We start from the raw sequence: 14,058 nt of genomic DNA on the forward strand, positions 1-14,058 counted from the left end.
CGTTGTTGAGCTGGAAACTACCGCCGACAGCTTACAAGACATGATCGACGATACCTATGAGGTCTCAAAGCGCATCGGACTGGCCATCAGCGGCGCAAAGACTAAAGTATTGGCTCTCAACCAACCTGCTCCTTGCCAAGTTACCCTCGACGGTGAGCCAATAGAAAGCGTTGAGGAATTCAAGTATCTTGGCTCTATCATAACACCTGATGGCGGAGCTGAAAGGGATATCTCTGCCCGCATAGCAAAAGCCTGGGGAGTGTTTACTAGTCTGAAAAAAGCATTATGGACCAGACGGGAGATCTCAACCAAAACAAAAGTTAGAATCTATGGTGCAACTGTTCGAGCAGTACTACTGTATGCTTGCGAGACATGGCCGATCAAGACTGAAGATGCGAGAACTTTGGATGTGTTCGACCACCGCTGCCTTCGTTACATCCTCCGCATTAAGAGATGGGACAGGATTTCCAATAGTGAAGTAAGGAGTCGCTGTGGCCAATCAGAAGAGCTATCGCTTATCATTAAAAGACGTCGCCTGAAACTCCTCGGCCACACATTGCGCCGTCCCGAAGGCACGATATGTCGAGACGTCCTTGTCTGCGAACCAGCCCCCTCCTGGAAACGTAAACCAGGAGGACAAAAAGAAGAACCTGTGGCAAACATTCAAGGAGGACCTGGAACCGTGGGGAGGATTCAGGAGACACGGTCGGAGATGGGACAAAGACTGGCTGAAGATCGCCGGAGAAGCTGCAGCCGACAGGTCCAAGTGGTCGTCGGAAGTCATCCCAAGATCCTTTGGTGCCGGGCAGGACAGTTCATCGTCTGGTTCCCGCCGAAAGTAAGAAACACTTATTTTTTGATCAGTCTTCCTCAAATCCCATTTTTATTTACAAGATATTCTACCTGCTCATGAGGTAGAAACTTTGCAAGGGCAAGGGTTGTCAGTTATGCCCTGGGGGTATATAAGGTTTTTTATAGAAAGCGATGCTGTAGAAACTTCAAAAACGACTCATTCGATTGGAAATTGAAGGGCATAGTGCCCTTTTTAATACTTGAAAATGATTGTAGGGAGTTGATGGAGGTGAAAATGATTTGAAATGATTGTTCAACAAAGTTTAAAATTCTGGAAATTAGGTCATTGAGGATCTCCCTTAGAGTCCTCAGGAGCAGGGTTTTAAATTATTCCTTGGGCGTATAAATGGTTTTTATAGAAAGTGTTTTTAAAAACTTCAAAAAGGGCTCATTTGATTGGAAATTGAAAGGGCTAGTGCCCTTTTTAATAGTCGAAAGTGAATGGAGAGCAACTAACCCCCCTCTCACGCCCACCATTTCTGCGAACATATTCAATCAAAGTTTAGAGATGGCCATTTTGTTCAACGTAGTTGAAAGTTCTGGAAATTATGTATTTGAGGATGACAAACCCCCCAGAGCCCCCAGGGAAAAGGTTTTAAGTTATGCCTTGGGGGTATATACGGTTTTTATAGATATCGTTGTCATATAATCTTCAAAAGGGGCTCATTTAGTTGGAAATTGAGAAGGTTAGTGCCCTTTTTAATAATCGAAAGTGATTGGAGGGTAACTAACCCCCTCTCATGCCCACCTTTTCCCCAAATACATCCAATCAAAATTTTCAGATAGCCATTTTGTTCAACGTAGTTGAAAGTTCTGGAAATTAGGTTTATGAGGATGACACTCCCCCCCAAGCCCTCCGCGCTAAGGTTGTAAGTTATGCCCGGGGGGTATATAATGTTTTTATTGAAAGCTTTGTCGTAGAAACTTGAAAAAAAGCTCATTCGATTGAAAATTCCAAGGGCTTGTGCCTTTTTTAATAGTCAAAAGTGATTGGAGGGCAACAAACCCCTCTCCTATACCCACCTTTCCCCCAAACAGATCCCATCAAAATTTTGAGATAGCCGTTTTGTTCAACGTAGTTGAAAAATCTGGAAATTAGGTCTTTTAGGATGACAACTCCCACAGCCCTCAGGGCAAGAATTGTAAGTTATGCCCTCAAAAGGGCTCATTCGATTGGAAATTGAAATAGCTAGTGCCCTTTTTAATAGTCAAAAGTGATTGGAAGGCAACTATCACCCCTTCTAAGCCTACCCTTTCCCCAAACACATGCAGTCAAAATATTTAGATATCAATTTTCTTCAACGTAATTGAAAGTTACGGAAATTCTGTCTTTCAGTAGGACACTCCCCCCCCCCCACAGTCTTCAGGGCAAGGGTTATAAGTTATGCCCTTGGGGCATATAAGGTTTTTATTGAAAACTTTGTCGTAGAAACTTGAAAAAGGGCTCATTCGATTGGAAATTCAAAGGGCTAGTGCCCTTTTTAATATTCGAAAGTGATTTGAGGGAAACTAACCCCCCTCTCACGCCCACCTTTTCCCCAAATACATCCAATAAAATTCTTTAGATAACCGTTTTGTTCAGCGTAGTTGAAAGTTTTGTAAATTAGGTCTTTGAGGATGACAACCCCCCCTCAGGCCTCAGGGCAAGGGTAATAAGTTATGGCCTGGTTGTATAGAAAGCGTTGTCGTAGAAACTTCAAAGAGGGCTCATTCGATTGGAAGTTAAATGGCTAATGCCCTTTTTAATAGTTGAAAATGATTGGAGAGCAGCTAACTCCCTCTCGCGCTCACCAATTCCCCAAACACATACAATCAAAATTTTGAGATAGCTATTTTTTCAAATTAGGTGAAAGTCCTGGAAATTATGTCTTTGAGGATGACAACCCCCCCCCCCACAACCCTCAGGACATGGGTTGTAAGTTATGCCCTTGGGGCATGTAATGTTTTTATAGAAAGCGTTGTCGTAAAAATTTCGAAAAGGGCTCACTGGATTGGAAATTGAAAGGGCTATTACTCTTTAAATTTTTATGCAAGGGATGGTTGTTTAACTTCAGAAGGGCCTCAGTCTTTCTCCCTGAAAAAGACTATGTCAATATAAAACAAACAGAAATTAATCAAAAGAACTCTTCGCACAATATAATTTTTTGAAAAAAATGTAAAGAACTCCGTTAAACCAAAAATGAACAAAAATAGAATCAAATAATTTACCAAGCATAGAACTACCACAAATTAGTATCAATAAATAAATGAAATCCAAAAAAAAAACAGAAATTAAAATAAGTCAAACTCAAAACGAGCAAAAATTAATCTGAGTAGGGTTCTAAACCCTATGCTTTCTAAAAGCCAGAATGTAATTTGTAGTTTACTGAAAAAAATCGTTTAAAAGTTTTCACTTTTATAACTTTAAGATAAATAAAAGTTTAAATAAGAATAAAATCCTTTTAATAGACAGTGTTTCACAAACAGTGATAGAAATTGACAAACAATACCAGATATTTCTGTCACATATGAAATGACCGTCATCAGTAGTAAAACTTTTGTTTTTACTACTGATGACGGTCACTGCATATGTGACCGTCAAAAGTAAAAAAGTTTTTTTGATTAGTTATAATAAATAACCAAGTTAAATAGAAAAAGAGCAGAAACTACCACAAAGAACAGTAGACCTAGCGCCTTGTGGCTTCTAAAGACCAGAACGTAATTTATACTTTGCTTCAATTGTGAGAAATGTTTTGTCGAATTAATTTTTCCAGGCCAAAAAAGACAAAATCTAACCAAACCAAAATATTAATAACTTCTATAACATCTCCATCATAATTTGCCTTAAAGTACCGAAGACGCTTAATTTTACACCCATCCTATTTGAAGGAGGATACGCTATTGGTAGCCAGTGAAATACTTAGGGGAAAGATACCCCCCCTTTAAAAAGCGAAAAACTATGCGAAATTTAAAGACAAAGGCTCATTAGTGAATTTTTCAATCGCCATAGGGAACTCCCAAGGCTGTCAAATTACTCGAGTGGTATTTCCTTGAATTTTTGGCAAAAAAAAAAAAAAGAAAAAAGAAATCGACAGTGGATCTTGAATTACAAATAACAGTTCAATACGGACAGTTCAATAGTTCAATAAGGATCTTGAATAGGTCAACTGCTTGAAAGCTAACGAGAGGCTTGTTTATATTAATGAAAAGTATAATTTTGTATTATTGTTAAGCAAAGTCCTCTCTATTCAACGTACCTGCAGTCCCTGTGTTGGCAAGGTTTTCAATCAAATTGGGCAGCACAACAGGGAACTCCATGGTTGTCAAATTGCTCAAATGATACATCCTTTGAGCTGACTTTTAAATTTTTCCTAACAGATAAGCTAGAACATTTTTGGGGGCCGCCCTTTCCTGAACTTTAAAAAGTCTGAAAGTTTTGCTCTGATTAATCGAAAAGACAAAATTCACACTTTCTAATGATGTAAGTTTCATTAAATCTGAATGTCTGTACCTCCCGCGAAAAACGGGAAAATTTAAAGGGTTTTCCCAATATTTCAGGGAAAATAGGTGTCGGCTTTCAGTTTTTTGTCAAATATTCAGATCTCTTATCCAAGCTCTACAAGCTAAGGCTATGGCAAGACCACCCAATCCATTCTAAATAGTTTGGTCACACAGAGTAAAAAAGTTAATAATGGAAAAGATAGGGCGATTCTTTAAGGTACCACATCGCCTTAATTTTACTATTAAATAAAAAAAAACAAATTTCTTTAATTGAAAGTAAGGAGCGACATTACAACTTGAAACGAACAGCTTTATATGAAAGGGGCTATCCTCTCCTCAATGCCTCGCTCTTTACGCTAATGTTTTTAATTGTTTTTAAAAAAAGAGTTGTGAGAAAGAGTCAAACTTCAGGGTAAAGAGCGAGGCGTCGAGGAGGGAACAGCCCCTTTCATATACGGAATAATTTCTGTTCGTTTTGAGTTTAAATGTCGCTCCTTACTTTCAGTTCAAAATAACTTGTTTTTTTTATTCAATTTACGAACGTCTTTTAGTTAATGCGGGTTTTGATTTTGGCTCACCATACATGAATAATTAAAACGAAATAAAGTTCGGATTTTGTTTCAATTCTCTAAGAATGGCCGCTTAATCCCAAAGGTCGTTTAATTAGAATAAACAGCTCTTATGAAAATACTAAAAAAAAACTTTAGCGTAAAGAGCGAGGTATTGACTAGGGGGCAAACCCCCTCATATACGTATTAATTTCTGTTCGTTTTAAGTTTTGATGTTGCTCCTTAATTTCAGTTGAAAAAATTGTTTTTTTTTTATTTAATTTCTGATCGTTTTTTAAATAATGGTGGGAAATTCGGCACTTCCTTCATAGCAATGTCCCTTCCCCCATGAAAACTTCCTCTATGGAAAGATCCTCCTACGTAACCCCTGCCCCTCCAATACCCAAACCCCCCTGAAAACGTCTGTGTACTTACCAATAAACAATACTATATGTAAACATTGGGCGAAGTCCATAACTTGCAGCCCTTCCCCGGGGACTGCGGGGGATTAAGTCATCCTCGAAGACATAGTTATAATATTTTTCGACCACTCTGAACAAAATGGCTATCTCAGAATTTTGATCAAGCGATTTAATCAAGGAAAAAAAGGGTCCGTGGAGGGGGTTAGGTTGCCCTCCAATCTTTTTGGTCAATTAAAAAGGGTACTAGAACTTTTAATTTCTATTCAAATGAGCCCTCTCACGATATTCTAGGACCACTGGGTCAATACGATCACCCCTGAAAAAATAAATAAAAAACAAACAAATAAACACGCACCCGTGATCTTTTTTCTGGAAAAAAAAAAATGCAAAATCCCACATTTTTGTATATAGGAGCTTGAAAACTCTACAGTAGGGTTTTCTGATACGCTGAATCTGATGGTGTGATTTTCATTAAGATTCTATTACGTGTTTCCCCCTTTTTTCAAAAATAAGGCAAATTTTGTCAGGCTCGTAACTTTTGATAGGTAGGACTAAACTTAATGGAACTTGTACATTTAAGATTAGCATAAAAATCCAATTCTTTGATGTATATATTGGTATCAAAATTTTGTTTTTAAAGTTTTGGTTACTATTGAGCCGGGTCGCTCCTTACTTACAGTTCGTTATCACGAACTGTTTGATTCGTTATAATTTCTGCTCGTTTCGGGTTTTGTTCAACCACTATAATAAATTTTATTTTTTGAAAAAAAAAACAAACAAACGAGACTGTGGCCAGTGGAGAGAAAAGAAAAATGCAAAACAACGCGGATATTTCGCCTGTATACAAACACGGGGTATTAAACACGAAATAAAAACAAGAAGAACCAGATAAAAAAAAAAACAAGATAAAACTAAAAACCAATAAAACCACCACCAAAAAAAAAAAAAAAAAAAATGTGAAATTTGCGCAAACTGATCCACATAGGAAAAATATGTAAATATATATTTACTTAATTTTTGACACCCGATTAAATGAGGAAAAAAAAAAAAAATGTAAATTAATTTAATTATTCTGTTGCGAAGTAATCCTTTTGTTAGCTATTACCGAAGCAAATCGTTTTGGTCTAGCAGGTAAAATAGTCCCTTGGTGATTATTTAAAATCTTAACTCCTTTATTGACTGTTGATTCACTCTTTAGAAGGTTATCATAAATTGGGTCAATATTTAAATTACCTGTGTCCCTATTTATCGAAAGGTTAGCAAACACATGTTTTTTAATTTCTATGGAAAAATTCATTATTTTTTTTAGTTTGACTTGATTGTTCGTTATAATTTCTGTTCCTTAAATTTTTCATTTATTCATCCGTTGTCATTCCTGGTTGTTATAAGCTTTACTTATTATACATGATCGTATTTAGGCTTGTTTAGGGTTTTATTACTACCATTTACCTCACTTTTCTAAAACCTTTTTTTCGGAAAACTTTTCTTACATTGATGATAATAAAAGGCTTGATTAATTTTAGTTTTTACAGCGAATTTAGATCCAAGAGGGCAATCAAACTGGTTTTATGGTTACGCCAGCATTAAATATTATCAGTTGGAACTACTATATTTCTGATTTCTGTGCTTTAGTGTCAATTCTGTCCTTTTGCAAAGCTATGTGCATATAGCCTTACTTCGACTTCCTTATATAGCTTTACTTCGACTTCAGTCACCCTAGAAAAAAAACGCATTCGTGACCTAGCTTCTCTTAAAAAAGCAAACTAGTAGCCTGTTCTATATTAATGAAGCATATTTAAAAGACCCGCCTTTTTTAAACTAATTTTTCAAAATCTAGAGGAAACAACTGACCCACTCCCCTCTAAGCGTCGCTATTGATAGTAACATCCGGCTGCAGATTCTGTTGTACTTCGTTGCGATTCTTCCTTTCGGTTGTCTTCTAACTGAAGATTGCGTTGTGTTTCATTTTTGTTCATCATTATATAAAGCCTTCTATAAAGAAACTGTATCAATATGTATCATTTGTGTGAATAACGTATATTAAACACAGGAAAAATCTAATTTGTTATAAATGTTGTGTTTTGATAATTACAAAAATGAGTAGATGTAGCAGTTTTCTTTAACATGAGCCATTAAACAGCTCTCTATGATGTTCCATTGCCCCGCTGGTAGCAGTGGAAAAAAAAAATGAGACACAAATGCTTTCAATGCTTAAAAGTGATTTTCCTTGTTGTTCAAGCCAGGTGACTTTAAGTTTCATGTTTAGAGTTTTCGGCCATGGCGATTCCAATAGTGTGCATTTATTTTGATCTAATTTGATTTCAAAATAATTAATTTTGGGTTACTATTGGCCGAAGTTCGTCCTTTATTAGATTGCAGCTACCACTGCAACCACGATTCATTATATCTAATATTATGTCTTTTTTTTTACTTTCATTCGGTCCATGATTCGTCTGTTCGACCTTACTGCAGCTCGCGTTCTAAAAATATTTAGACTTCTTGTTTAAATTGTGCATAATTTTGCTGGCTTTATGCAATAGTTTTGTTCTCTTGTATTTTTTATTGATGCAGTTGCTGTGGAAACCGGCTCCAAATAGCCATAAAATCAAATTAGGTATCTAATAACGTGATACTTTCACATTTAAAGACGTGATAATATGATCTTCTTGTTTTTGTAGGCTCCGGCTCTAAAAGAACTTCAAGCTCGAGTGGTTTTAGTTCTGCTCGATCTGAGAGAAGTGATTCTTCAACGAGTCTTTGCAACGAACCAAAAAATCTAGAAAGGTAAGTTTTTGAAACCCTAAAACCAGCAGAGGCAGGGTCATTACCCTTATCCCTCTTGAATTGGCCCGTGAGAGCACTATACAGCCGTGCTTAGCATAAAAGACGGTACTTGTATGATACCTACGCCCTACCTAATGTTCTTCTAATATGTGTTTCTCTGACGCTCAATCCTAAGGAAATATACCAAAGTAAGATAAAAATAACGTAGATTTGAAACAAATTTGGGCTATAGATTTGTCAAGTAGGGGGTAGGGATAAAGTTTAGCGGATCTACATACCCAATGTATTAGGTACAATTATTCTGCATATTATGTAGTAAGAATTGTTCTCCAACTTCACACTGTCCAAGTACTTTACCCCCCCCCCCCCTCCCATAATGTGCAAATATATGGCCTTGATTATATACTTTCTATCTATTCTGTCACTTCTCTTTGTCTTGTCTCATGTTAACCTGAAAGAACTTACGAAAAAACCGGTTCTTTAATGTGTCAATGAATGGACAACTTGAGAGGTAGGGGGGTATATCATACAAGTACCTAAAAGACTTATCTCAGAATTGCAGGAAGTAAGGACAATGAGCAAACTTAGAGAAAATATTTCGCGTCTTAATAATAATTTCTACACAGGCAAAATTTAACCGTCAGTTATAGCCAAATGAGCAAGTCCAAACTCCCACTTAAGTTATTTGAAGCTTTAAACTAGGACTGGAGTCACATGACATATGAAACTGATGAAAAACAGTTTGTGATCTTTTTATGTCCCATGCAAGCAGGTGCCACCTATCCAACATGCTCGATTTTGGTTTGGATATTATTTAGCCTCAAGCATAACTACCTTTCATTGAGTTTAGCCTAGATGGTTTAAGTTAGGGTGAACGAAGCGAGAACGGACAAAAAAACAGACAGAAAAATATGCAGTCCGAAACTACACATAAGTCTTCTATTGGGGGATTAGCACAATGTATTTTCTTGTATGATTAATTGATTATGAATAAATCTTATCTTATTCTTTATAATGCATGCTTAGGGAAAGCATGCGCAGAATGCAAATTGAAAAAAATTCTTATCCTCTCCCCTAATAAAATATTACATTGAATATACGAAACCTATAAAGTAAAATAAGTAGTTTTCAGGAGGCAAAACCTAGACTTGTCCGTAACGTTCTCTGGTAAAATATGCAAATAATTACAAATTTAAACTTTGGCATATGGATGAAGACTCTTTACATTTTCATCTAGATCTCCTTCCTTTCCTTTCCTAGATCTCTTTCTCTTTCCTAGATTCTTTACTTTTCTGTAGATATCTATCGTCCAGCATTTATCTGAGTTGCTGCCAAAATTTAGCGAGCTGTGTCTACATTTACCTAAAATATATTCTTATCGTCCCTCTACTTATCCCCCATAATATAGATGGTTGGATTTACAATAGCCATGACCTCCTGGTCTATTGCTTATATGGAAAGCCCCCCCCCCCGGGTTGGGTCAAAGTTGTGCCCATTGACTGAAAATTCTTTATTTACGCAATTGCTAACACTACTACTACAAATTTACCTCAGTGATAAGCAGTTTCAATCCTTCGCGGCAGTGAAAACTTCTCTTTCAACCCAACATGTTTGAAGCTTCTGTTTTCGTCACCTCAAATCACAAAATGTCATAAGAGATTTTAAGTATTTTTCTTCTGCATTGCAAGTGCGTTACGCCGTTTTCCTAGTTCACTTACCTAGGGACGTTTTTGAAATCTGACCTTAAAAGACCTGAAAAGAGAACGCACAATTATAGGAAGTAAGCTGTTAACAAAGTTAACTGGGAAAATACAAAAAAAATAATGAGCATATGTTTGAATTTGCGGTTCGTCCTCATAATCTTAATCTTTTATCTAAAGAAAAAATGAAAATGAATTGATGCAAAATTAATTTTTGAAGAGTTGAATTTTCTTCACATCACCTTTTTGTGGTTATATTCGCTATGTCATTGACTATAATTACCTATCAGTTACACAAATTAAAGTGACACTAATATATTGTTATTTTTTCTTGTAACTATAATTTATTGCCTTAAAAAAAGAAGGAAACTTTGGTGTATATGACACATAAAGAGGTCGAAGTAAAGCTACATGTGCCTAGTTTTACTAAACGACGGGTTGACACTTAAGCACGCACATCAGAAATATAGTAATTCTAGCTGGTAATGTAAAGGCTGGTGTAACCATGAAATCTGTTTGAGTTCCCTCTTGGATGCACATTTGCTGTAAAACATAAATGGTAGCCTACTCCTGTATTAAACGTACTCTTTTATACACTGCTAGTTTGGTTAATGCTAATGAAATAAAATAAAATAGGATGAATATATAATAGTTTAGAAAAAAATTTGGGCTATATATTTGCTCATTGTTGGGGTAAAGCATAGTATATATTATTACGTAACCTAACCTAGGTACCTTTACCCCCCCCCCCCCCTAAACCCCAAAAAACAACTGTTTAAATATCTTATACGCAATGAAAACCACACTATACATTGCATTATTCTATAGTGGTGTCTTGAATTAACCCGTCAAAAACGGGTTTTTCGTGACTTGTTTAGATTGCAGTATATAAAAGAGTACGTTTAATACAGGAGTGCCACATAAATTAGCAAAAAGTTTCTTGTTCTTATCAATTTAGGGAAAGCTAATAAAAAAAGGGTGATACTAAAACGATAAACAATTATAAATAGAATCGTGTAATAAGTTAAGCTTAAAAGAACCAGGAATGATTATGAATGAATAAATGAAACATTTAACTAAAAGAAGTTAAAATTAATAATCAAGTCCAAGTTGAAAAAAACGACAGATATTGCAACGGACGAATAAAAAGAACCCAAAACGAGCAGAAATTATAATGAATAGTCAAATTAACGTGACGTGGTGGCTTAAAAAATCACCCTATCTTGTCCTTTATTAACTGTTTTTGCTTGGTGTGCCAAACCAATTTAGAATTGATTGGGCGGTCTTGCCATAACTTTTAGAGCTTGGATAGGAGATGCGAATAAACTACGAAAAACTGAAAGCCGAGACCTACTTTCCCGGAAATCTTAGAAAAATCATTTAACATCTCTTGTTTTGCGCCGGAAATAGAGATATTCAGTTATAATGAAAAATATATCATCAGAAACTGTGAATTTTGTCTGTTCGATTAATCAGAACAGAATTTTCAGAATTTTTAAAGTTCAGGAAAGGGCAGCCCCTAAAAATACCTGCTAGGAAAACGTCAAAGTCAGATCAAAGGTGGTTATCTGAGCAATTTTACAGCTTAGGTATACCGTATAGAGAGGGCTTTGCATAACAATTAACAGGAGATTACATTTTTTTTTGTTCAATATAAACTAGCCTCTTGTTAGTTTTCAAACTGTTAACATATGCAAGATCCCCTATAAGTTTTTGCCAAAAATTTAAAGAAATACCATATGAGTAATTTGGCAGCTTTAGGAGCTCCTTATGGTTATTAGAAAATTCACTAATGGACCCTTTGTCTTTGAGACGGTCAGCCGAAGCTGAGGCTTGCAAAATTATTTTTGATTTATCCAATGGCTTTGAACTTGAAACGAACAGAAATTTCCACAAATAATAGTGGGAAAGTTGCCTTCTCGAACCATCTAAAGGCTAGAATTGCCAATTCGCTCAATTGAAAATAAAATAGATTTAACACGTTTTTCTTTTATCGCTAAGACATAGGAATTGTAACAATATCGCATTAAAAAATTAAATACTGCTCAAATTTATGAACATATTTGATACAATCGATTCAGTTTTATTAATATAATATGTAATAACTAGTCATTAACGTTTTTGTAATTATAAATCCAGTATTTCGGACGTATGGAGAATCAACTGACAATCATATATTGATTCACCAACTGCAGCGAACAAATAGGATTAATTAAAAAAAATGATTAGCGAAGTTTTAAAAGTTTTATAACGGTATCAATTCTAAACTTTTGAATGCCATGGAATTCAAAGGAAAAATTAATGTAAAAAAATCTTAAAATAGCAACACTTAATTAAAACTCACAGACGTATTTATTCTAAAAATTGTTTGTTTCTTTCCTGTAAACTAGGTTTGTATGTTTTTTTTATTTTTATGCTAAAACAAATACAAACTTCTTTTCCATATAGATATTGTTTTCAGAAAAGTACAATAACACTCTAATCTTCAAGAGTTTTGAACGGGTGAAAGTCCCACTTGTATTTGTTGTAATTTCTTGTTGTTTTAACTTTGAAATAACTTTGAATATTAAATGACTTTATTTATGCTTACTTTTTCAAATTTTCAATTTATTTCCCTTTATTTTTTTTTATAAACTTTATGTTGGAGGACTATTTTTAAATTGATTTCTGTGGGTTTTTTAATTAAAGTAGTTTTGCTATGTATTAGCAGGAACATTTGAAAAGTTTTTTTTTTTAGTTTTTCTGCTTAAAAATGTTTGATAGCATTTTAGGTAAAATTTGAATGCTCAGTCAAAAAACTTTGACCAGCGGCAGTTTTGTGCTTTAATTGGTTAATGGTTTAATCACCATCAGAGGATAGAGGAGGGATGTTCAAACATACAAATTGAACTCTGTATGTTTTATGGTCTTCATTGGTCTTCCCTGAATATAGAAGCATTTTATTCAATCTATTTATTAAGACAATCTTTGCCTTTGCTGTTTGTTTCAGTTGTTAGTGTTTTTAGATAAATACATGTCTAGGTCTTAATAAAAGGGTTACATACAAAAAACCAGCTTATTTTCAAACGAAAGCAAAAAGTTACATTAAATCTTAAACCAAACAGAAATTATTCGTATTTGAAGGAGGGCTTTGCCCTCCTCAACCCTCCCCCCGCTCTTTACGCTAAAGTCTTAGAGTGCTTCAAAATGATTCTTATCCAAGTTCAACAATCCTTGGGTTTGAGTTGTCGTTATTACAGAATTGGGACAAAAATCCCGACTATTTGTAAAGAGTAGGGCTGCGGATATACGGAATAATTGTTGTTTGATTTAAGTATTAATGTCACTGTTGCTGTTAATGTCACTGTTAAGTATAAATGTCACTGGTGCGCTAAAATTTATTTATTTCTTGCCCGACGACAGACTATTGAGAACCTTATAAATCAGTGTTTTATGTTCTGCAAGCTGCTCAAGAACTAATCTACTCTTAATGCTGTATTGTTGTGTCATTTTTGTTCTCAGAAAAGCGCTGGTTTTTCAGAATTTTGCAAATACAGAGAAATACCACGGTTCAGTATGTTTGAACCAGTTTTGCATATATATTTTAAATAAACTGCAGAGCAACAATTTTTTGTTTCTGTTTTAAGTTTCAACTTTGCTCTTTACATCCATCAAAAACGCTTCGTTCTTAAAAAAATAATATTGAACCAATTTAGAACCAATTTTTAAGAACCAATTTAGCTTACTCATGCTCAAACCTGAAAACGAATTTGGACTTTGATAAAATAAAAAATTGAAGGAGCTAAAAAAAAATCTTTAATATATGACTTTCAAGTATTTTAAAAGATGTGGTTCGGTTATACTGTTTGGTCCTAGGTAGTTGGATAGATGGGTAAGGTGAAAGCCTCGTTCAAGTGCACATTTGTCTCGATTGCTGGATTAGGACAACAGTTTTTTTTGTTTGTTTTTTTTTTTTGCCAAGTAATTAACTCTTAAACATAATAAGATGGAAATTAGCCGATAATTTGTTGGATTCCCAAGATGTTCATCCTGTATGAAGCGGAATTGTACTGGCTGATGAACAGCAGAGAGAAAAACTTCTGTTTTAAGTGATAGATTAATTATATGCTCTGAAGATAAAATTATCAAATATTTTTTTTTTTTAACAGCTTTAGAGATAGACACATCTTTTATAGCTGAATTACTTTGAATTAAGTTAGAAATTATATTTATGATTACAATCCTTGATATTGGCATAAGAAAATAGAAAAGGGTAATAATATGCAATGCCTT

At 35.0% G+C, this 14,058-nt stretch overlaps 1 protein-coding gene across 4 annotated transcripts in view; it reads left to right on the plus strand.

The window, feature by feature from the left end:
* sick (sickie) overlaps window positions 1–14,058 on the plus strand; it is a 374,025-nt gene that overhangs the window by 199,868 nt on the left and 160,099 nt on the right. For all 4 annotated transcript variants that reach the window (XM_089107071.1, XM_089107072.1, XM_089107073.1 and 1 more), the window contains one exon: window positions 7,981–8,086. In XM_089107071.1, the coding sequence (XP_088963197.1) occupies window positions 7,981–8,086 (106 nt within the window). The remainder of the gene's footprint in view (window positions 1–7,980; window positions 8,087–14,058) is intronic.

The sequence above is a fragment of the Artemia sp. Qi Xiang Cuo genome, chromosome 21 (genome assembly GCF_049724085.1).
Source record: "Artemia sp. Qi Xiang Cuo chromosome 21, ASM4972408v1, whole genome shotgun sequence".
Classification (NCBI taxonomy): Eukaryota; Metazoa; Arthropoda; class Branchiopoda; order Anostraca; family Artemiidae; genus Artemia; species Artemia sp. Qi Xiang Cuo.